This window comes from Zootoca vivipara, chromosome 14, assembly GCF_963506605.1.
Source record: "Zootoca vivipara chromosome 14, rZooViv1.1, whole genome shotgun sequence".
NCBI lineage: Eukaryota > Metazoa > Chordata > Lepidosauria > Squamata > Lacertidae > Zootoca > Zootoca vivipara.
In genome coordinates, this window is record NC_083289.1 from 45,366,872 (window position 1) to 45,391,738 (window position 24,867).

Sequence of the window (24,867 nt, forward strand, 5' to 3'; positions counted from 1 at the left end):
AGACACCACCCCCTGTAAAAATCAGAAGAGGGCACATCTGATCATGGAAGATGGAGCAAGGTTGTTTTCTCCTTCTCCGGAGGGTAGAACCTGAACCAATGGCTTCACGTTACTAGAAATAAGGTTCTGACTAAACACCAGGAAGAACATTCTGATAGCAAGAGCTGTTCAATAGTGGAACAGACTCCCTCGGAAGGTGGAAACTTCACTGGAGGCTTTTAAGCAGAGGTTGGATGGTCATCTGTCCTGGATGCTTTATATGAGATTATTGCATTGCAGAGGGTTGGACTAGATGACACTCAAGAGTGTCTTCCAACTGTACGATTATATGAATCTATAATAATGCAACATATTACTTCATTTCAGTGGTTTCAAATAATTTCTAATGTTTGAGGCACCTTATATGCATCTTTGGTCACCACAGGAAAGACAGTAAGCAAATGGGAAGCAAAAGAAGAGTTACCATGCCCCATTTTCCAATTCCAGGTTGTTTTACTAAGCAATGGGCACCTCTAGTACAACATTTATTTATTATTCTATTTTTGACTCACTTCCAGGAGGCATCATGGAGCAATTAACAGTAGAATAAAAATATATGTCAAGCAATTGCATGCATAAAAACCAATTAAAGTAGTTTCATACATACATATATATATATATATATATATATATATATATATATATATATACACACACACACACATACAAAAACATATACAGGTACATATACACACAAAAGCACATATAAAATAAATTCAAATTCAGAACTCATACCTACCGACATAATTACAATTATTATTATTATTACCCACCCTTCACCAGCAGGTCCCAGGACAGGTTACAATCATTTAAAATTTGAATTAGATACATTTTAAACAGATTACATTCACAAGAGATGGGGTGGTCCTGAAAACACATACAGATCTCAGGTGTCAAAGGTAGTTTTAACACTATACTGTATATCGAAGATGACACACCCACCTCTGCAGGGAGGGATTTCTGCAACTTAGGGGCAACCACACAGAATGCCCTCTTCTGGGCCACCTCCACCCCCAAACTTCCAAGGGTGGTGGAACAATCAAGATGGCTCCCTCTGTTTACCTTAACACCCAAGGAAGGAAGTGGTCTCTTGGATCCTTGATGCCTAAGCCATTTAGTGCTTTAAATACAAGGGTGAGAACCCTGAATTGGGACTGGCAAGCAATGCAGCTGTTTTAGAACAGGAGTTACATGGGTTCTAAATGGAACTCCAATTAGTACTGTAATCTGGCCACTGCATTTTGGACCAATTGAAGTTTCCAAGTTGTTTTCAATGACAGCTCTAGATACAGTGTATCACAATAATCCACCCTGGAAGGGTCTGTAGCTGGTGAATCAGGTATAGTAGGACACAGGCAATCATAGCCACTGAGGCCATCAGGGCCTCAAGTAACAATGTTGGTTGGATCCAGGAGTACCCCCAAGCTATGAACCAGCTCCTTCCTATCTTCCTATTTTCTGGACTCAGTGAATAACACCACTGTCTCTTGGAGAGTGAGATCTCCATTTAGGAGAGACTTTAAGAACATATTCAATAGGCACCAAAATAACAGAGAAGGCACCTGTCTGATATATAACTAGTGAGAGTTAAGGACACAAGAACCTGCTGGATCAGGTTAATGGCCATCTAGTCCAGCATCCTGTTCTCATGGTGAGCACCCAGATGGCACTGGAAAACCCAAAGATTGCCAAAGGGCAAGTGTCACCACACTAAAGGCCTGATTCCAACATTGTGCTGAATGGACCCCGATAGGATGGTTATCTGCTGAATGCCTTCTCACGCAGAACACAATGAGGGGTTGGGTACATAAGTGATGAGACAATCTCATCCAGTGTATATCCCCCCAAAAGTCATTTATGCTTGTGGCATGAATTACTGCTTAAATCCCTGAACTAAGTTTTCTGCAGGAATTCCTCCACCTCCCTGCCTACCCATCAGGTTAGGTAATCCTGGCCACTAAAGTGCATTCACACGCTTTCCATATATTATAAGCATGCCACCAAAAACAGTATGCAACAAAACACAATTTTGAGCTGATGTCATTGCACACTGGGAAGTCTCTCAGCGATGGCTCCCCTGGTACTGTGCCCTTGTCTGGATAAGGCCACTTGCTACATTTGGCTGCAAAAGTGAGCAAGTTTGATGACTAAAACAGGTTTCAAAGGTGCCAGAATTATGGCCTTTAAGGAGTTTATGAATTTCCGTATTGTTTTATTATTATTATTATTAATGGGTAGGGAGCCATTTTACCCCTTCTCTGTGCGATACCCCTCACTGTATTTAGGGTTTTGAATGACCTTTTCGAGTGTCATCTGAGTGACGTCACAAGGGCTGACTGTGACATCAGCCGGAGAAAGAAAACTCCTCCACTTATCATCAAGGGCCCTTTAAAACACGCCCCCTCGGAAAAGCCCCTCCCATGTTCCAGGAGGGTCGTGCGCAGGCGCACTGTCCCTGGTGGGTTGAAGGCGGGAGAGTACGCGAGGCCACCTCAGCCCGCATGCGCAGTACAGCCGGCTCTCTTTTCTCATCCTCACAGCCGGTCACGTTCCCCTCCTGAGACAAGCGCCGGTGACTAACGCTTCGGGTAAAAAAGGATGGCAGGCGACGCCCGCACCCCATCTACCAGCGGCGCCCCCTGGAAAGCCTCCCGCACCCCTGCCTCATTTACCCGCCTTTCCTCAGGAACACAGAGCAACTCTAATTCCCGGTCAGGGGAAGGGCGGGACTCACAGAGATCGGCGGTTGGCCGGACGCACACGCCCTATCAGCGGCGCCGACGCATAGCACGGCAGCCAACGGCGGGAGGGCTCCTGTCGGTTCGACCAATGAGGAGGCAGCGAACGAGGCAGCGGAGGCGTGCCCTGGGGAGCGAACGGCAGCCAATGGGAAGCGGCAGCATCTCTGTGAGGGGAAAGAGAGAGCGGCGTCCGAGGCCCCGCCTCCCATAGAGGTCTACGTCGCTCACCGCCTCGTCCAATCAGCCGAAGCCGCGCTTGGAGGAGGCTCCCTCATTGTGGCGCCGCCAAGCGGCCTCCGAGCGGTAGAGGGCGCTGCGGGCGAGAGGAGCCGGGGGCCCTAGGCCGGAAAGGCACGCCAGAGGAAGGAAGCGCGGAGAGAGAGAGAGAGACGGAGAGGCAGAGAAAGGGGCCTGGCTCGTCGTGCCTCCGCCGCGCTGTCTTCGCCTCCTCAGCAGCAGTAGCAGGAGCAGCTACACGGCCTCCTGGCCTGAGGGAGCAGGTGAGGCCCGCGCCCCGAGGCAAGGGGAGGCCTTCATCACCCGGCAAGGCCTGCGAGGGAGCGGGATGGTGGCGCGGCTCCGCCTCGGGCCGGGGCTGGGGGCGGGGAGGTGGACGAGGCTCATGAGCTGCCCCCTTGTCGCTCTTTGGGAAGGGAAAGGGGTGTCTGTGGCCCCAAGGAAAGAGGAAGGGGGCAGGAGGAGGAGGAGACAGGCCTTAAATAATGTCCAGATTTAGTGGGGAGGGACACACACACACACACTATATATATATATATATATATATATATATATATATATATATAATAATAATAATAATAATAATAATAATAATAGCAGCGGCACAAGCCTTCCTGAGCCTGGATCTTGCCCTTCCGGAGGCGCGCGCGACATGGTGCTCCTTGGTTTGACGGGTCAAGAGGATCTGTTGGTTTGGGGGAGGGAGCCGGGATGGTGCTTGGCATTCCCGCGCGGAAGCTCAAATCCGGGCGAGGCCGAAGAAGAAGAACCGCCCCGAGGTCTAGTTGGCACCTTGGAGGCGATGGCAGATTTGTTTCCGGGCGCGCGTCCTTAATAAGTGTAGCGGGAGCTATGTTTGCTGCCAAACCTCCTCTCCGCCTTCCTTGAAGGTGCCAGGAGGGCGTTTGGTTGAATGAGCTGAATGCCCGCGCCTTGTCCGCAAAGTTATTCTGGAGGCTGGAGATGCAGAAAGGAAATTTATTAAAAGGGGTGTACACCGTGTGGAAGAACACTAGTAGGAGTTTGCAGGGCTGTTTGGCAGAAAGATAAATACAGTACCGTACTAGGGCAGGCACAAGCAAACTCCAGCTCTCCAGATGTTTGGGACTACAATTCCCACCATCCCTAGTCAACAGGACCAGTGATGGGAATTGTAGTCCCGGAGTTTGCCTATGCCTACTAGGGTACTAGGTGCTTGTATGTTACTCCTCCCAGATGGAAGTGGTGGGAATAGCAGCCCATGGAGGCTCTGGATCTTCAAAGAGGATGAACTTTTAAGTTCCCGAAACTTCTACCTGAGTGACTGGCATAAAAGAGACCAACATAATAGAATTTGGTTGAATGCTTGAGTTTTCATCAGTAGCTCAAAACTGCTACATTTAATAGCAGGCACAGAGACTTTCTACAACCAATATGCAGGTGCTCACAGTGAGCTTTGAAGTTTCTGTAGGTCTACTCTCTGTTGTTGTGGCTTCCATCCAACCCCTCTGTTTCTCCCACCAGTTCAGTTTTCATGATTTTATGGCCTAGAACAGGCATCCCCAAACTTTGGCCCTCCAGATGTTTGGGACTACAATTCCCAATTTCCCTGACCAATGGTCCTGTTAGCTAGGGATCATGGGAGTTGTAGGCCAAAACATCTGGAGGGCCGCAGTTTGGGGATGCCTGGCCTAGAAAGGTAGCTGTGGCTTAAATTGTGGGGAGATCTGAGATGTCTGAGTCCCTTCCGCAGCATTTCCGTATCTGTATTCCCCATTAGAAAGAAAGGTGTTAGCTGATGGCCCAATTCTTCTCATTCTTACTGTACCTTTACTGCTTGCTTGTTATTCTTTTGACCTTGCTGATCCCATTTTCATTACCTTGTTACTGGAACCAATTCCCTCCTGTAAGATTAGATTGAAGAGAGATCTGTGTTCATGGGGACCCTTTGGGTTGTGGCACCCAAGCTTCAGCTCCGTGTCCTGTGAGATGCACCTGCCTCTCCATCCCACCTCCCATTTGTTGTCATTTTGATAATCAGTTAAAACCCACTTCCATTGTTTGGAATAATTTAATTCCCTCTTGACTGGTTGTTACTTTGTTCAGCAGGCTTACTTTTGCTGCTCAGGTTCTGTTTATTTTTAGCATGTACAGTGGTACCTCTACTTACGAATTTAATGCGTTCCGAACACACATTTGTAAGTCGAAAAAAATTGTAAGTCGAATCCCATAGGAATGCATTGGGAGAAAAAATTCATAAGTCGAAGCAACCCTATCTAAAAATTCGTAAGTAGAAAAAATCCTATCTAAACTGCATCCAAGATGGCGGACGGAGCTCCATTTGTAAGTAGAAAAATTCGTAAGTAGAGTTATTTGTAAGTAGAGGTGCCACTGTATGTAAACTAAAATATTTTGTAATTGCAATTTTTTTATTGTGACACTTCATGTACTGTTTGGCCTTCCTCTGATGTTGATTAGGTTTCATTGGTGGCCCCACAAGTGGACTTCCATCCCCAAGTATTTCATTTTACTCCCTTTCTCATAGGGAAATACTATTTTATTCCACCAAGCTTTTTATTTGTTTTATTGCTGGCCTCTTCCATATAATTTTGCCTGACATGTTTCCTTATTCCATTGTTGTATTGCCTTAAATGTGAGGTAGAAGTGAAATAAGTGTATTTATGTCATGTTGTATACTGCTGTGTGGGCACCTTTTGGCAGCAAGGCAACTTATAAACTTAAGTAAAATGAGGCCAGCATACGTCATGTGCTCTGGATTGTCCATATGTTGACAACAAAAGCATACTGAATTGTATAGGAAGCAAAACTGAAATAGAAACTGCTTTAGCAATTGCCGCACAATAAACTGAAGCTGTAAAAAATATACTTTGCCCATCTCTCAGGCTTCTCTTTCAGCTCATTTTTTTGATGCTGCTGTTCTCCATTAAAACTGAATATATGCAGGGGCAGACCTTTCATGGGATTATTATTATTATTTTCCTATCTCAAAATGGGTAACAGGTTGCTTGCATCAAAACATTCCCGTTGTCAGGCATAGTTCCTCTCTCTTGATAGTTAACAGGGTTATGCAGCCCCCCCCCCAAAAAAAATTTGTTTTTGCAATAATGGAATAAAAAGTGACTCTTCTCAATGTGCTGCTTTCTGATACTCTTAATTTTTTTGGTGCTGCTCTTTCTTGTGATTGTTTGCCTAGGAATTGTCAATGATTTTATAATTACAAGCACAATAATTCTATACAGGGGATTGTAGCAGCCCATCTAGTGGTTGAGGGTCTGGTGTTTACTGTTGCCTGCCTTCTTCCATGAAGTCTCTCAGCATGAGGAATTCCAGTGCAATTCTAAGAAACAACTCAGAATTCTTGTGATGTGTGCAGAAAAGCAGGTGTAGGATTTCTGAGTACCGGTATCTACTAATCATTGCTAATTCAATCAGTTGGCATTGATGGCTCCATGTGGTAGAGACTGCTTTGGAATTTAATTTGGAACTGAGACTGCTGTCAATTCCTGACAAGTCAGTTCTTACCCTAAGCTTGAAAGTCAGAATTTCTATCCAAACCAGATATGTATAATTGCAGATAATTTGTTCTCTCTAAAATCAGTGTTTCTACCCCTTGCCTCCCCTTTAGCTATCATAAAAAATCCCACACACCCTTTTAAACCTGGCTCACCTATTTTATTTTATTTTATGAAATGGATTTAAATCTTGTGACTTAATTTTTTATTTATATTGCACATATTTTTAGAAACATAAACACCCCTCTCCCCATGATCTTCATACACCGACCGATTTAGAAACACTGCTTTATAATGATTCATTCCATTGTGCTACTACTTATGGTTGCACTTCAGAAATATTTCATTGGCCCAGTTTTCATGTACACCAAATTTAATGGTTCTTTCTTTGCTAATGGGGAGAGTCTGAGTCTGCTGGGGACAGTTTACTGTTTCTACCTGTTTCTACACTGAGAGGTATTTTTCCTTCCCCACCTTTCCAGGTACTACTGAAGAGCATGCTTGGGTAGAGGCAGTTGGGGTGCATTCTGAGTCTGCTTACTAATGTAGTTTGTTTAGAATGAAACAAATCATGATCCCTGGTTTGATATAATGATAAGCCATGGATTGCGGGTTGTTTCTCTTGTGTAACTTGTAAGGAGGAACAAAGAGACCAAAGTTGTCATTAACTTGGTTGTATTGTGATGTGCAAGGAGACCATACCAATCTCTTGTTGATCATTCTGGAACTGTCTGCTATGTTGTTGCTTTCGTGCATTGGGAAGAAATTAATTACATGAGATTTAATTGATTTTTGTCCAATGGACAGTTCTGGAGTCTTTTTTTAAAATCTGTTTGGTGTATCTGTATCTCTGTGCTTTTGGGTGGTGTCATGTGTTAAGCCGAATTCCTTTTAAAAGTTATCTACTGTACTTATATTTTGTGAACACATAGGCTGTCTTCACATGTAAAGGTAAACCATGGTTTAGTGTCACAACAAGCCTAGGCTTTCTGCAGGGAGGAGATTAACTGCAGTTGAACATTATCTTCTGACCCCTAACTATGGTTAATGAATTGTATTAATGGTTTGAAGTTGCATTCTTTTTACTAATTGCAGTTAAACTAACCACAGTTCTTCAGAATTTGAGCAACATGGCAAACTGTGGTCACTCAGAAATTGCAGCGAAAGCTTCCACATTCCTTCTTGCGGCTGTGCCTGAAGAGGAAGGGCGTGGGGGGAAGCACACAAGCTCAGGAGAGAGGCTAGGCCAGGCATCCCCAAACTTCGGCCCTCCAGATGTTTTGGACTACAATTCCCATCTTCCCTGACCACTGGTCCTGTTAGCTAGGGATCATGGGAGTTGTAGGCCAAAGCATCTGGAGGGCCGCAGTTTGGGGATGCCTGGGCTAGGCTAATTCCTGTAACACCAAGCTTTGGTTTAGTGGACTAACCTATAGCCTGTATTTTTCAGAGATTAAAATTGTACTTCTCGTCCATAAATTACTCCCAACAGCTTGATATACAAGCCAATGACCCGCTGTCATTTCTGTTGCAGAAGCTGCACGCTGAAGAATTGGGTGTTCATGATAACATGTCCAATGTTTCCGTGGATAGAAGCATCAGACTGCAGGAGATTAAGAAAGGGCTGCAGTTTATACAGTAAGACCTTGGTGACTGGAAACCTGTGTGGTGGATGGGTTATGTTTGGTTGATAGCATTGGTTTAAATAAGGGGTTCCCAAACTAAGGCCCGGGGGCCAGATGCGGCCCAATCGCCTTCTAAATACGACCCACGGACGGTCCGGGAATCAGCATGTTTTCACATGAGTAGAATGTGCCATTTTATTTAAAATGCATCTCTGGGTTATTTGTGGGGCATAGGAATTCGTTCATTCCCCCCCCCCAAAAAAAATAGTCCGGCCCCCCACAAGGTCTGAGGGACAGTGGACCAGCCCCCTGCTGAAAAAGTTTACTGACCCCTGGTTTAAATTAACATGATGCTTTAGAAAAGGGGGGGGGGGTTGTCATATCAAACAATTAGCGAGCTTTGCCCTTTTAGAATAAACACATGAGCAGCGCAATGCTTGAAACTGTCTGTGTCCCATGTGCCTTTGAGAAGAATGTCCCTTAGGTTGCAATCATGTGCTCACTTACTTGGGAATATACCTGTCAGACCCAGTGCTACTTCAGGACCCATTTTGCCACTGGCAAGAACTTAGGTTACTATTGCAGTGGATTCCAGAGTGTAGCTATGATAATTGATTGCATTTTAAAAGCTCCACAGTCTTCTGACCCATTAAAGCAGGCATAGGCAACCTTTGGCCCGCCAGATGTTTTGGCCTATAACTCCCATGATCCTAGCTAACAGGACCAGTGGTCAGGGATGATGGGAATTGTAGTCGAAAACATCTGGGAGGACTGAAGGTTGCGTATGCCTGTATTAAAGCCTAACTGATCAGTTGAAGGATAAACTCTGGACTCTGTAGATTGCAGGAATTCGAGCCCAGAAGATGATTTAAGTTGCAGAGACTGGAAAGTCAGTTGATGAGAAATGCATTACCTTTAAGAATGGAAACATTTATGTATTACCATTGCTATGACTGGCAAGTTTTTAGGTCTTTGAACAAGACCTGGGTAAGATCTGACGCTCTGTTTGTGTTTTACCCCCCCCCCCCCAGGTCTACTTTACCTTACCCAGGGACTCAAGAACAATATGAGGTAATGCTGTTCGTTTATGAACTTCTCTACCAGAGACATAGGGGACTCTGCAGTGGGTGGGAGTCATTACTTTCTTTGGACTTGTAAAACATGATTTAAATTAGTCCTTTATTGTTTGGTCATGCTTGGTGAAAAACATCACTGTCCCAGTTTGATGTGAGGCAGCTCACTGGGAGAGATGTAATCCAGAGCACGACTGTGAGGATAGCAATGTGCCTCTTGCTGTGATGTAGAAAATAGGCAACAAATGTCAAAGGTTTGGTGTATTGCAGGGAATTTGGCCTTGTTCTATAAAAGGTTCCCTTCCTAGTGTATTGCCTTTCTTCTGTCCTAGAACCTCAAGTCACTTCTCCTAAACCAGGGGTAGGCAATCTAAGGCCCATGGGCCACAAGTGGCCCACGGGGGTTGTTTAACCAGCCCACAAGCCGCCCCCGAATTGAGCTGCCCGCTCAATGAATCTCTGTGCTAAACCGGCACGGTGCAGGGACTCGCTTCCGCGGTGCCAAAAACCGCGTCTGTGCATACGCAGACGCCAGAAACCGCAGCCATGTGCGCTCACGCACGTGCTCGATCCAACCAATGGAGGGCTTCCCACTGGAGTGAACCGGCCCAGGCAAGGTAAACCTAAACCATGGCAGAGGCCCTGAGCCTGAGCCTGTGCGGTTGTTTTTACCTTTTTTATCTCCTTTTTTTTTTGCTCGACTGCTTTGTCAGCAGTTCCTGCTAAGGGACTTCAGTCATAATTGCATCAGAAGGGGCTGGTAAACAGCTGGTGCTGTTTGGGGGGGAAAGACAGCTAGTGCTACTTTAGAAGGTGACTATTGCATTTTTGAAGGTATGAATCTGCCTAGGAGCACATAACACAAAATTGTGAAATGTTCTCTTTGCAGAGGCGAGTAGCATCTTTATTCTACAGCTTCTGATGAAGACGCACCTCTTTAACCTCACCTTTGATAGTTAAAATGTTTTGTTTTGGGGACCAACCTCCCTTGTATAATCTGTATAATTTTGTCTTGTTTTTGTTTGGAATTGTCTTGATTATTATTATTTTTATAATTGTATTATTGTACTGTTGTAACCTGCCCCTGGGACCTCACAGTGCAGGGCAAGTAAGAAATCGAATAAATTTATTTTATTTTTTAAAATGTGTTTCAGATATTTATACGAGAGCTTGTTAAAAATCTGTTTAACGAAGGGAACGATGAGTACCGTGAAGGCAAGTGGGAAGGATCGCTGAACCATTACTCAGAAGCCTTAAACATAGCAGATTATGCCAATTCTGAAGGGATTCACATTTCTGATGAAATATTAGAGAAGCTGCATGTTAATCGCATAGCATGTTATTCAAAGAAGGTGAGTGGTGTGTGGACACCAGAAGGGTGGAAAAGAATTTTTTATATTAATAAGTGCAGTCTTAAGAAACTGGGTGGATGTTTCCAAGCTTGATCAAGAGCTGAATTTCCTTTCTGAAAAGCTATTGAGGGATGGTTGGTCAGCAGCTTAAGGAACACCTTGAAGGGTAGACTGGCCAGCTATGTTGTCGCAGAGGCTTTTTTAAAAAAAATTGCATCTAAATGCAATCAGGAAATTGGATCATACATACATATATGGTGGAATTGTAATAAAATCAGGGTGTTTTGGGAAATGAGCTATAAAGAGCTAAAGAAAATTTTGAAATATTCATTCAAGAAATGCCCCAAATTATTCCTCTTAGGAATGTTACCAGACAATGTCAAACCCAGGGATAGATGTTGCATAAGTTACGCTGTAGCTGCCGCAAGAGTACTGATCGCAAAAAATTGGAAGGCCATAAACGTTCCGAGTAAAGAAGAATGGCAACAAAAATTATTTAGTTATTATAATCTGGTGATAAAATATGAAGAAATTAAAGGAATAAAAATAGAAGAATAAAAAAATAATTGGAAACCATTCACAGACTATGTACAAGACAAACTAGAAAAACCAAATCTCATTTCAGATACTTAAAGGTTCTATATAGAAATAGCAAATCGAAGTAATGTATAGAGGTGATAGAATGTAGGAAATTGATAGATGTTAAAAAATTTATATGAAATTATTGTAAACATAAGAGTAAGGTATGTAGATAATAGACGGAGAAAAACGGATAAGCTCAGAAAAGGTTGAGAAGTCAAAGGGGGGAGGGGGGGAGGGTGGCGGGGGAGGGGAATAAGACAACTGGAACGATGTTATGGCTCTATTTTTTAATTGATTGTAACTATTGCTTTTTGAAAACAAGAAAGTTTATTTTATTTTTTAAAAAATTGCACCTAGTTTAGCCTCTTGGGGACCCCGTGGTACCTCTCATGGAGCTGGATTTTAATTTATGATCCAGCCCAGGAATATAACTTTGATCTCCTGAAAGCTGTCAGATTCTTGCTTCATACTTAACTGCTAAGTGATGGAGGTAGAAAGCTTAGCTGGGGTTTCACAACATGAAATACCACTTATCTTTTTGAGATCAGAAGAACTCAGACATCCAGCATTTCTATGGTTCATTTCCCTCCCTGGTCTTCCACATGTTGCCACCCTATGCACCACCTAAAACAGGCGTGGGGAACCATTGGTCCTCCAGATGTTCTCAAAAACTACAACTCCCATCACTCTTGGCCATTGGCTGATGGGAGTTGTAGTTCAGCATCACCCAGAGAGCCAGAGGTTCCCCAGCCCTGGTCTGGAAAATAGTATGTGGTATATTGTGTTTCTCCCCCCCCCCCCCCCAATGCCGCCCCAGACGCAATTGCATTTCTTCAGTCTTTAATTCTAGTAGTGAATATAAGCCTGTTTGTTTGTTGCAGGGCTTGCATGATAAAGTTTTGGAAGATTGTGGGATAGTTTTAAAACTGAACGAAAACAATTTCAGAGCTCTCTACCGGAAATCTAAAGCCTTAAAAGAACTGGGAAGATACAAGGAGGCCTATGATGCAGTGGCTAAGTGCTCTCTCGCAGTGCCGCAAGTAAGCAGATCACGTACCGGTACTGTGTTGGCAAATGAAATGGCATTCAATGGTCATTGCCTGTGTTGTGGGAACAATGTGCAGTGGAATATTTTTCCTGGGTGTTGCCCTATTAGGGAAACTTGGGAGTTTGTTCATAGACTTTTAGCGTAGCAGTAATCCAGTAAGTATGTCTGGCTATCAAGCACCTCACACTTAGCCTTTGGCGAGTGTATGATGTCATGTGGCACTTTCCCCCACCCTTTCCACCCCTGTAGAATCCTGAGACAGAGGTTGCAGGCAAAGTCTTGGATCACGTGCTAGTGAGTAAGGGTGGGGGTATTTGTGGGTTACACTGCTGCATGAAAAACTTGAGAACCTTTCTATGCAGAAGTTCCTTAGACTGGATTATCTTTTTTTAAAAAAAACAGGACGAAAGTGTAATAAAATTAACCCAAGAACTTGCTCAGAAACTTGGATTAAAAATAAGAAAAGCCTACGTTAGAGCAAAAGTAAGTAGAAGCATTTTTTACATACTGGTTTTGTAAGCTTTCTCTTCTGTGTTGGTAATTTATGGTGGTATGCTTAATTGCAGCCTTCCCCAAACCCTGTTTCTGGAGAAGTATCCAGTAAGGTAAGGCATTGTGCTTTCCATGTGTGAAGTGAGTTCTTTTGCTGGAATTCGTTTTCCTGTCCGTACATTGAAAATGCAACTCTTAAAAAGAGATTGATGATTCCCTTTAATCTTACAAGTATTTGGGTTGGAACCAAGGTTATAGAACAGTGCAAAAATTATTTTGATGTAAGCTTTGATTTGGTGTAAGCATGCAGAGTAAGTGGCCTTTGGGTTCCTAGTAGCCTGTGTGCTTGCGTTTTAAAAGAAAAATGCCTGCCTGAGGCATTTGCTGTGCAAACTTCCTGATGACAGATATTTTGCTTGCTTGCAGAGTTCAAATACTTCTATAGAAGATATTGAATCAGGTGAGGCTTCCTGGATTTAAAGGGGAATGTTATATAAAAGTTCTGCTTTCAACGTGGTCGCATTCCGTTTCAGACAGCTCTCAGGAGCTGTGTCCTGCCTGCTTTTTCTTCATTTGGGGAATCTCCATGGTAGTTAGTCTCGCTTTTTCGCTTTTTCCACTGTGAGGGAGAAACCCTTACATCCTCCCAGCTTGTAGATTGCTGATACTGTACATTGTCTTCCAGATAGGCAAGCAGATTGCTCCTGATCCCCTGATGATTGGCTGAAATATACGAGACGTTATCTGTCTCTGAATGCACCTGCCAAATGCATAGGCTCCCTGTGGATGTGTTCCTTGAGATGTTCCCCCTTGACATGCGTTGCTCAAATGTCTGTGTTCTCTTAAGTGCTAGCCAAGCTTGCCCGTGAGCCTGGCCACCTAAACCAGGCATCCCCAAACTTCGGTCCTCCAGATGTTTTGGACTACAATTCCCATCATCCCTGACCACTGGTCCTCTTAGCTAGGGATCATGGGAGTTGTAGGCCAAAACATCTGGAGGGCCGCAGTTTGGGGGTGCCTGACCTAAACAATATGGCCGTGCCTCTGTTCTGAGGGAAGACATTCACATGCTGCACTTCTTTCCCATTCATAAAACGTCACCCTCTTTTCCTCTTTTAGGACCTTGGAAATTAGTCCCTAGCTGAGGCAGAGGGGTTCAGAAGAGTTTTGCAATTTAAGCTCTATGCGTGTTTGATGATTGCCAGTGGCCCGTTTTCCGTGAATGGTTGAAAATTGGCATGACAAGTGGGGTGTACAGACTCCTGGGTCGCTTTGATTGTTGCTGGAGGCAGAGAGAGAAGCAGCCTGGGGCCAGGCTGGCCTTTAGCCCACAGGTTAGGCCATGCCATGTCATGAGGGTCCAGGAAGGAGACGGTAGCAATGGTGTCTTGTGCCCATTGGCTATGGCAGAAGGCAGGGAGGAAAACATTAGGTGGAGCCAGAGTTAATGACAGGCAGAGTCAGTTAATTTTAGCTTTGCCCTTCCCCCTTAGTACTCCCAGGGCAACACTGAGACTAAGGAGGAGGAAGCGGACAGTCAGCACCACCCATGGATTCTTCATCGAAGGCATACAGGAGAGGGCAGGTTGAGGTTGGTGGGACAGTGACCCATTTGCTCTCATGGACCAGCTTCCATTGGTAGACAGCTTCCAAAGCTTTTTCTTTTCTGTGCCTCCTTTGGGAGGTTTGCCTCCATCCCTGAGAATCCCTGTTCTAAGATGCCTCTCTTCCCTGATCGAAATCTGTTTCAGATTTTTCCAATTGGAAGGAAAAGATTCTTTCTTCCTCCTCCTCCCCTTCCAGTTTTACACCTGAAGTGTCAAGCGACCTGTCTCCATTGCCAATGGCGTCTCTGATCACCCTTCCAGCCGAGAAGAGTTCACTCGCTGCCACCTCGCTGGCAAATGGAGGGTCTTTCATTGTACCTGAAGTCTGTTTAGACTGCATGGATGGAGATGATATCATTGGAGATGAGCTAGATGAGTTGCTTGATTCCGTTTCTGATTCTGGGGAAAGTGTCATGGTGAGTCGGCTTCCATTTATTCTTATAAAAACAACGGAAGGAACACAGTGTTATACGCATGTGTTGCTGTTTCCAGGACTGCAGCCTTAAATTGTGATACCTTCAGACTGATGTCCCTTTAAGTGTGTCAGTAGAGCAAGAGGTTTGGTATTAAAAATTACTTAAGCTTAAGTATTAATCTTGCTGTATTTCGAGGCTGCTTTGTACAAAGTTACAGTGTTTTAAAGCATATTTTAAAGTAGTGCTGCTGACTCCACCTAGTCCTGTTGCTGCTGTTGCCGTTTATTGAAGCATGAATTCATAAATATTTGCAAGTTGGCAACAAACATTGGTTTGTTGGAGCCGGCCTGCTTTTCAGTTTTGCCACAGGGCATTCCCTCCTTGAAACTGCATTAAATTTAATCATACTGCTGGATGATCTAGCCCAGAATTGTCTGCTCTAACTGGCAGCAGCTCTCTGGGGTCACAGATCTTTTATAGAATATGCTATTCGGAATCTTCTAAGCAGATGATTTCAGGGACAGGTCCTTTGTCACTGTGGGAAAGGGAAGAGTTCTACCACCTCCCCTGGAATATGGGTGTAAGAATCTGGTTTATACGGAGTCAGGGCTTTGATGTTTTCAACCTAAAGCTTTCTACTGATTGGCAGCAGTTCTCCTAGGCCTCTGGCAGAGGAGGATCTTCTACAAATTCTGCTACCTGTCTTTTTTCAAATTAGAGTATGCTAGAGATTGAGCTTTGGACTCTCTGCATGTGAAGCAAGTGCTCTGCCCTGTGATATCATGAACGGGAACTCGAGTTGGTGCCACTCCTGTTGTCAACTTCCTCACTCCCAGCCATGGCAGCCAGCAGATGCCGATTCCCATGATGAAAATAATTCCATGTATAGGCCAGCTCTAGGACCACTTCAGTAGAGAAAGCTTAAAACAACAACCAGATCACTAAAAGTGGAAGATCGGCTACCTGCATTTAGTAGCAAATAACTTTCTTCTCTCTTCCTAGCCCAACACGGTTGTCCGAGGAGCCATCCCAACAGCCACCATGGCTCCCAGCATACCTTTCTCTACCCCTTTGCTCGGGACATTGTCAGTTGGGCCTGGATTTGTTCCTGCTGCCTCTTTTTCAGAAATGTATTCCCAGCCTTTGGTTTCTGGCCTGGACAGCTTTTGTTCCTCTTTAACTACTTTCTCAATCAGTGATTCCAAAAGAGGTAAGGCTAGGCTTAACTAACCAAATGCTGTTAGGTGAAGCCTGTATAATCCAAGCAGCCTTTGTCTTACTAAGAAATAGTAGAACATTGGATCCAGTGTCCATAATTTCTAATGTAGCAGAATGCTTTGCAATCTCCTCTTCTTAACAGAATTGTGAAGTAGTTCACTGTTGTTGCCATTTTGGATTGGGAGGAGAGGAATCTGCCTTTTACTGATTTAGACCATTGGCCCATCTAGCAGCTCTGTATTCTCTACCCTGACTGGCAGCAGTTCAGGTTGAGGTCTCTCCCAGCCCTACCCGGAGATGCCAGGGATTGAACCCCGGGACTTTCTGCATGCTAGGCAGATGCTTCACCGCTGAGTTACAATCTTTCCCATTAAAGAAACTAAAGTAAAAAAATTGGCTGCTTCCGTGTAAGGGGCCTCATACTTTTGCGTGGAGGTAGCTGCTGACTTCAGTGCTTCTTAAACTTCTGATAGCCTCTGTGGACTTGGAAGGGCACCCTGTAACAGGTAGAGTAACTCACTTCACAGGATACCCTTACATCTCCAAGGAGAAGGAATGCTCGCAGTAATTTCTGTTTTCTGTTTCTCTTCCCACTCTCAATGTTATTGTTGGATTCAACGACAGGGACACACACACACACACACACACACTCAGTTTACTTACCCAGAACAATGAGTGGGCATCTTACTTGCAACTGCAGGAGAGCTTAATGAATATCTCTCCCATTGTCCTGCCTTCCTCTGTACCTAATGATGGAAGGGACTGTTGTTCCTGAGCAGTGGCAAGTCTTCCATACTCTTTTCATTCCTGTTTGCTGCAGCACAAGATACTATCCCTGTATCGGCTGAGAGGTGGGGCTCATCCTCTCTTTAATGGTTTGGAGCAGAGTGGCCTAATTCTGCAAGACACAGTTTGCCCCCTTGTAGCACACTAATTTGGGGATCTCCTTGCCAAGACACCTGGTTGAGTTGGTGGGGTTCTGTGCAAGGATGGAGCATGTCTGCTTCATCTGATCAATTGGCATTGCCCATTGCACTTCCCCCAGCAGTGAAATGTGTGCCCAAACTGTGACTTTCTTGATCCCAACAGATATATCCAATTCTGTTCCTAGAGATGTCACGTCAGCGTTAAACAGTAATTCTCCGCTTCGACTTGTAAGTACCTTTACAAACTTTCTAAATGCTTTGAAGTTCCCATATTCATCCATTTGAGTCGCTGGTTTGTTCATTCTCCTTTTAGCAAATGAGCTTGAGACCATGGGGGACCTGGGTTCAAATTCCCACTTAGATTCAAAACTCACTGGGTGGCCTTGAGCCAACTGCTTTCTCTCTCGGGGGGGGGGGGGGGGGAGAGCCATGTACACTGCCCTGAGCTGCTTGGAGGGTCGTTGGGATAAAAATGTAGTGACAATGAGGATGATGGAATGCTTTTTAAAAAAAAAAAAAAACCCGTTTTGTTCCTTCTGGCAGATGAATGGGCCTACGAGTTTGTTTGGGTCCGAGAACTACATTGGGATTTCCAGTCCGGGTCGAAATGACTATTCTAGCGTGTTTGGCAGTGGACCCCCTAGTATACCTGTGTCAACAACGCCCTCCCTAGTTGCAAGAAATCCCCTGGAAAACACACATGAGCTAAGACAGGCCTGCCAGTCGTGCTTTATCAAAAAGGGTAAGGAGCAAAAGCAGGTGATGACTTAACTTTGGGGGTGGGAGTGGGGAGGAAGCTGAAGCGACCATAGCAGGAGTCTGTATCAATGCTTTTCTGCTTCTCTTGACTAGGATAAGGACTACAATACTTGATAGATGGACGAGGGCTTGCAGCTGTTTCCATCACCTTAGCTTACCTTTTTATTGCTTGTTCGGATGCTAAAAAGCATCCTTAAAGCACCTGCTGTGAACGGACAATATAATTTAACCACTTCTGTGCACTGGTGACCCTGAAGAGCGTCACTTTTTTACTTACATAATTTATACCAGCCTTCTCCATGCCCTTCAGATGTTGTTGGCATACAGCTCCCATTACAGTGCTGACTGGAGCCGATGGGAGTTGTAGTCCAACAACATCTGTAGTCCAACACCTGCAGGCGGAAGCCAATTTATACTGTGCACCTTCGTCATAAGTTTATGTTCTCAGAGTGACTAACAGAGTAGCCCTAAATTTAAAAAGTACAAATTTAAAATTTTCTTCAATCAGACTAGGCTACTTTGGTTAGAGTGAATTAAATTAGGTTTATGATAATTGCCCTCCATATGAATAATAACCATTCTTTGGTTTAAAATAATTTATGTTAATCTTATAACCATTCTGCAAAAAGCTCTAGTCTAGACATTTTCAAGATGCTGATGGTGCCTAAGAACTTTGCCTTCTCCTGTGAATCAGTAGCGCAACGTTTTCTTTTTACGCTAAACTTGTTACAAGCACCTAAAATAGATTCTGGTGCCTAGGAATTGAAATCTCAGTGCATGACCTGAGGCCAGCATATCTTTGTTTTGGTTTGATGGAAGTTTTTTGCTTTCCACTTGAAATGGCTCCTTTTTTTCATAGAGGTGGCTGAAACATAGTGCCCTACCTCAGTATGATGGATTAGTAGTCACGATCCTCAGGATTTGACACTTCCTCCCCTTGGACACGGGATGCAGGTGGCGCTGTGGGTTAAACCACAGAGCCTAGGGCTTGCCGATCAGAAGGTCGGCGGTTTGAATCCCTGCGACGTGGTGAGCTCCCGTTGCTTGGTCTCAGCTCCTGCCAACCTAGCAGTTCGAAAGTACGCTAAAGTGCAAGTAGATAAATAGGTACCACGCCTAGCGGGAAGGTAAACGGCGTTTCCGTGTGCTGTTCTGGTTCGCCAGAAGGGGCTTAGTCATGCTGGCCACATGACCTGGAAGTTGTACACCGGCTCCCTCGGCCAATAATGCGAGATGAACGCCGCAACCCCGGAGTCGGTCATGACTGGACCTAATGGTCAGGGGCCCTTTACCTTTACCTTTTATCCTTGGACACAGCAGTTCCTGCCCTCCTGTCTTGGTGTTGGGCAAAGTGTAGTTTGCTGATCAGTCTATGGTTTGAAAGAGGGATTTCTGTGCCAAAAAGGGAAATTTCTGAGACCAGGAGGATGAGATCCCAAAGCTCTTGACAGCTCATGCATGCTTAATGCTAAACCTTGGCTTGACATGATGCCTGAGCTACCCTTTGTTCGGCGAGAATCCGAAAACAGGAGCCTTGCAAAAGCACAGCTATTGATCTAGTTTTCTAGGTAGATGGATGCAAGTTAAAAGCTGAGCTGAGGTTGGTCACCTTCCTGTTTGACTTCCTTCAGTTCTACAATTAATGGCTGTGAATAACTAGACAAACTTTTTAAGCCCTTCCTGTTTTTTTTCCTTCTAGGTCCAAAAGTATTGGATTATACTTACCTTCCCAGTCTAGAGCACATGTGTAAGAAGGATATCTTAGTAGGTAGAATAAAGAACTCTGAAGATAAATCATGGAAGAAAATTAGGCCGAGGCCAACAAAAACACAGTATGTGGGACCGTATTATATATGTAAAGGTAAGGATTTTCACTCGTGGGTATATGCATTTTAAGCTCATTCATTTGTAGCCCATTCTTTCCTGAAGACTCGATGTGGGTAGCAATATTTCCGCCATTATTTCTGTGACAACCCCTGCGAAGTGATGTGGTTATTTCCACTTCACAAGGTGGTTAGACTGGCCTCGACCAGGACCAGGGTCTTCTCAGTACTAGCCCCGACCTGGTGGAACGCTCTCTCTCAGGAGACTAGGGCTCAGCGGGAGTTGTCATCTTTTCGTAGGGCCTGCAAGACAGAGCTGTTCCGCTTGGCCTTTGGACTGACTCAGTCTGACCCCGTTGTTACCCTCCCCTAAGGTTTTATCCTACAGATATTTAAATGAGGTTCCACTTGTAGATTCCCATTTTATAATTGAATTTTAACATTGTATTTAATCTGTATTTTAATTGAATTGTTTCTTTTATGCTTGTTTTGATATTTTTGTTGTTAGCCACCCTGAGCCCGGTCTTGACTGGGAAGGGCGGGGTATAAATATTATTATTATTATTATTATTATTATTATTATTATTATTATTCTCAAAAGAGAAACTGAAGCTAGGAGCTAGCCAATTGCCTACACAAGAAGAGCCTGCTGGATCAGGCCAATGGCCCCATCCAGTCCAGCACCCTGTTCTCATCTTGGCCAACCAGATGTTTATGGGAAATGCACAAGTAGGACTTGAGCATGAGAGCCCTTTCCCCTTCAGCAACTTCCAGCAATGCATTCAGAAACATTACTGCCTCCAAGTATGGAGGCAGAGCACAGCCACTCTCATATCCGTTTCTTTGGGTGGCTAAAGAAAAGCTGGCTTATCACTGTCTGGCTGCTTCTGAAATTAGGTGTGTGGTTAAGCGTGGGTGAGAATTCAGGTGCGACATCCAGCTGTTTGGCAAGGAGAACATAACCCCTTTCTGTAACTTTACTCTTGCCTAAAAGAAAATGTAGGGCTGGGTCTGTATCGCTAGGCAGATGCTGGAAATACAGAGAGAAATCCTCCCCTCCCTGTTTCCACCCAGTGGTCCAGAATGAAGCAGGGGCTGTACAGCCATGAGTGAGGATGAAAGGAGGGTCGATGCTGCATAAAGGCTTTCCAAGCTCACTTTAATGTCCTGTCGTTTCCCAGATGTTGCTGCTGAAGAAGAGTGCAGATATCCTGGCCATTGCACCTTTGCTTACTGCCAAGAAGAAATAGATGTGTGGACTCTGGAACGCAAAGGGGCCTTCAGTCGCGAAGCTCTCTTTGAAGGCAGTGGAGAGATCAGGTTGACCGTGTCCCGACTCTTGCAGGAACATCACGGGCAGTTCATGTTTCTTTGTGAGGTGCGTATCGACAAATGTTAAGCAGAAACCAGGCAACACAGTTGTGCTGTGTCAGCACTGAGGGACCTCCCTCCCAGGGGCCTACTTAGAATCTGCAGGGGTCCTAATTTGGCCTCTGAGGCCATTCCCCCCCCCAACCCATGTCCACCTGCCCCAGCCCCATATCATTTGTGAGGCCAGGCATAGTCCAGGTAAAGACGAAGGTGCAAAGGGGCTCTCATTGTATGCCTTTTAAACCCACTGAGCTTGGCTGCAGGAATCTACCTTTTGCTTAAACTAGGCCCAGGCTGCAAAAGAAGAATTTGAAAAATCTGGAGCATACTTCAAATGTGCTTCCGATTCTTTCTTTTCAAGGTGGGTCACCTAATGTCTTGGCAGCCTCAGGTGATTAAACAGTTAGATTGCCCTACCTGCCTATCAAAACGTCCGCCAGTGGGTCCTCTTCCCCAACCCTGTGCTAGGTGAACTTTGGTTTTTGAAGTGGAATGTCCTGACTTACACCTCTAATCCCCACTTTTAGTAGTTAAGACTTACTTGTTAGGCTTTGCACAAGTTGGCGCTGCAATGCAGTGTAGTTAGGGTCTCCAGGGTTCTCTAGAGTCTGCTCATTCCTCCCTCCAGTTCTTTGATGGCTTTAGTCCTGTTGGCACTTACTACCTGAGTTTGCTGATAGCAGACAGGTGCCTTTCCCCCTCTTCTTCTTATAAAGCACTTTGGTTTTGTTTTTCAGAAATGTTTTGAGCATAAACCAAGAATAATAAGCAAAAATAAGGACAACGCCTCTTATTGCTCTCACCCTGCTATGCACGACTTTGAAGACAACAAGTACGTCGATAATCCCTATATCTTGTCTTTCTTGTATTTTAAAATACTTCTCTGTGTGTATTATAGATGCATGTGGATGTTCTAGTTTCCCTTAACTGTTAAATAAATTGTGTGGACTGTAGCTCTGCTTTGCATGTGAAAGGTCCCTGGTCAAATCCCCAGTGGTACCTCTCGCCTGGTTTTGGCTGGGAGAGAGCCCTGTCTGAAACCCCAGAGAGCTGCTGCCAGTCAGAGTAGAATGTACAGAGCAAGATGGACCAGTGATCTGACTATAAGGCAGCTTCCTATGTTCCTATCTGGGTCTTCCTCCATGCATAACTAGATTGTTTCAGCCATAGCAACAGCACAACTAAAGCGTTGCTTTATATGTGGCAGCCAGGTAAATGCATTGTATTCAGGAGCCATTGTGGGTCTGCTGCATTTCGTCACATAGATACATGGTGCTGTTGAAAAACAGCTGCATTTAGGTTCCAAATTCTACTGATTCTTATTTCGAGGCCTGTTTAGTTCCCCCAGTGGTTGGCTCGTGGCCCTCCTCTAACATTTTGTGTTGATCTGAGCTTTCCTTGGATTCAGCGGGAACAGGGGTGATTTCTGTCAGCTGTACAGGTGGATACAGACCTGTTACAGACCCGGAACACATTTCAGATGTTTGCCCAACCAGGTGAGCCTGAAGCAGGAGATACAGGGGGAGGGGGCTGTGGCTCGGTGGTAGAGCAGCTGCTCTGCATGCCAGGCTCAATCCCTGGCATCCCCAGCTAAAATAAAGGCTCGTGGTAGCTGGTGATGGGGGGGGGCTCTGCTGAGAGAGAGCACCTGTCCATCTGGTCCATCTGGCATTGGGTTTGATGGACCAAATACTCTGGCCTGCTTCTTAGATTCCTGAATCAAGTGATACAACAGGACCAGAAGTAGTATAGTAACTAAGCTACAGATCAGGAAGCCCCCATCTGAAAAGCCATAAATGCACTAGGTGGCCTTAAGGAAGCTGCCCAGCCCCAAGGCTCTTGTCTTGCTATGCAAACCCCTTGAACAATGTGGGTTCAGGGTCCCTTGAGGACTGCCTGAAACACTGTGTCCCAACTCAGTCAGGGAGATCATGTGGAGGAGTGCTGTTGGTTGCCCTCAGTGATACAGAGGCCCAACTGGCCTCTGCCAGAAGGCATACATTTAGCGTCGCCAGTCCCACGCTGTAGAAGACTCTTCCACAAGATATTTGGCAGAGAAATCCTTGCTTTTGGCTATCACGTGTCTCCTGGAGATTATTTTTTATGCTGGCAGGCCTGTGCAGTTGTCTCAAATTCTCTTTGAGCAGCTAGTCATTTTAATGATTGTTTCAGGCTGACTTGATGGGGTTTTTTATTGCTATATTGTACCCTGATGTTTTATGAGTGGGTGGTATATAATTATTCCTATAAATGAGTAAATAAATCACCCTCTCAGTCTCAACACCCCGTCTCTGTAATAGACAAATGCTAAGTAGGATTAATTGTTCTAAAGTAGGTGTGGGGAACTTTTGACTCTCCAGATGTTGCTCTAGCAAGCATGACTGATAGCCAGAGATGATGGGAGCCATAGCGCAGCAACCTCTGGAGAGCCAAAGGCTCCCCACACCTGGTGTGTATTACTGATTAAAGCAGATTTAATCAAATTCATCTTGGTTAAGGTGGTGGGTTTTGCAGGTTCTGTAACATTGCAAGAGGAAACCGTGGTAGACCACAGTGAATGTTGACAGGAGTCTCCTGTTTATTTAAAGTGGAGCATATAAACCTCTTTCTGGTGTTGGTGGCTTAAATAGTCATTGCCTAAACCAAAAATGTTTTGAAGCAGCTTTTCCGAAACTTCCTTTTACTGACACTCACCTTTTTCTAAAAAACAACAACTAGGTGCCTTGTCCACATTCTGCAGGAAACGACAGTAAAGTATTCAAAGATACGACCTTTTCACGCTCAGTGTCAGCTAGATTTGTGCCGGCATGAAGTTCGTTATGGTTGTTCACGGGATGACGAGTGTTTCTATGCTCACAGTCTTGTAGAGCTCCAGGTGTGGATAATGCAGAGTAAGACAGGTAGGTCTGGTGCAATAATGGGCGCTAAAAACATATTTGTGTAGAGTTCATTTTGACAGACTGCTTAACCCCTCTGGAACTTCAGAGAGGTCTTCCCACTCCAACTCCCGGGTGATGTAAAACACGACACACCTTCTTGACAATGAAAACGGGTGCATTGCAGCTACATCCCTTAAATATGTGTCTGTGAAGTGTAATTGCATTTCAGCAAGAAGCAGGCAAGAGCTGAGTCTTGCTGCATGTTTTTAGTGCTTCAGCTTTTGTGTTTTTAGACTGCAGTCATGTGCGCAATTACTTGGGAGTTAGCCCCACTGAACATATTGTGGCATATTTCTATTCTGAATACACATGCATAGGCTTGTGTTATTAGTCAGTAAGGTTTTCTGATTAATGAAGATTCCAGAGCACAGTTCCTTGCTAAGACTCAACTAATGCCAGTGCCTTCTGCAGACATCCTTGCCAGATTTCAGGTGTGCCCTGATACTTGAAGACTGTGAACTTTCTCCAAACCAATTGTGCTCAAGCAGAAGAGCTGTATTTAAATGATTCAGTCTCTTATAAGGTTAAAGTCTATTCAAAATCAACTGCTTGTGGAAAGCTACGTTTTGTGATTGAACTGTTAACCGCAATCCTACAGACGCTTAATCTGGGAGTAAAAAAATGCATGCAGGTTGTTCTGCACATCGGATATGGCAACATCTTTATATTACTGTTTTTAACTTTTTTTTAATAAAAAATGCCAGTCACTGATTCTGAAAAGTTAATATAATATCGGCCTTGGAGGTCTCGGTAGTGCTTGTGCAATGGTTAGCAACATCAAAGTTGCCTAAAATGCATGTCTTCCTCACCACAGGTATTTCTCATGAGGCTATTGTTCAAGAATCAAAAAAATATTGGCAGGCTATGGAGTCTAATGCCCATGGAACACAGGTATTTTTCTCAGATTGCCCCAAGCAGCACACTGTCTCACGGAAATCAAGGGATTGGAGTTCAGGGATTGGGATGCAAAGGTCTGGGTTCCATTCTTTGCATTGCTAGTTGAAAAAGAACCAGAGAGCAGGAACGGAAGAAAGTTCCTTCTCTGCCTGAGATCCTGGAAAGTCCATATTGGGATAGATGGACAAATGTCACAAGCTACTTAGGCCA

General features: G+C 44.6%; 1 protein-coding gene across 1 annotated transcript in view; it reads left to right on the forward strand.

Annotated features, from left to right (window-relative positions):
• The first annotated feature begins 3,141 nt into the window (after positions 1 to 3,141).
• ZC3H7A (zinc finger CCCH-type containing 7A) overlaps positions 3,142 to 24,867 on the forward strand; it is a 29,407-nt gene continuing 7,681 nt past the window's right edge. The window contains exons 1-17 of the mRNA XM_035131160.2: positions 3,142 to 3,280; positions 8,064 to 8,167; positions 9,186 to 9,225; positions 10,382 to 10,579; positions 12,043 to 12,201; positions 12,612 to 12,692; positions 12,776 to 12,814; positions 13,128 to 13,161; positions 14,453 to 14,724; positions 15,727 to 15,934; positions 17,032 to 17,096; positions 17,412 to 17,610; positions 19,327 to 19,488; positions 20,632 to 20,828; positions 21,559 to 21,653; positions 23,540 to 23,721; positions 24,575 to 24,651. Of these exons, the coding sequence (XP_034987051.1) occupies positions 8,100 to 8,167; positions 9,186 to 9,225; positions 10,382 to 10,579; positions 12,043 to 12,201; positions 12,612 to 12,692; positions 12,776 to 12,814; positions 13,128 to 13,161; positions 14,453 to 14,724; positions 15,727 to 15,934; positions 17,032 to 17,096; positions 17,412 to 17,610; positions 19,327 to 19,488; positions 20,632 to 20,828; positions 21,559 to 21,653; positions 23,540 to 23,721; positions 24,575 to 24,651 (2,076 nt within the window). The 5' untranslated portion in view covers positions 3,142 to 3,280; positions 8,064 to 8,099. The remainder of the gene's footprint in view (positions 3,281 to 8,063; positions 8,168 to 9,185; positions 9,226 to 10,381; positions 10,580 to 12,042; positions 12,202 to 12,611; positions 12,693 to 12,775; positions 12,815 to 13,127; positions 13,162 to 14,452; positions 14,725 to 15,726; positions 15,935 to 17,031; positions 17,097 to 17,411; positions 17,611 to 19,326; positions 19,489 to 20,631; positions 20,829 to 21,558; positions 21,654 to 23,539; positions 23,722 to 24,574; positions 24,652 to 24,867) is intronic.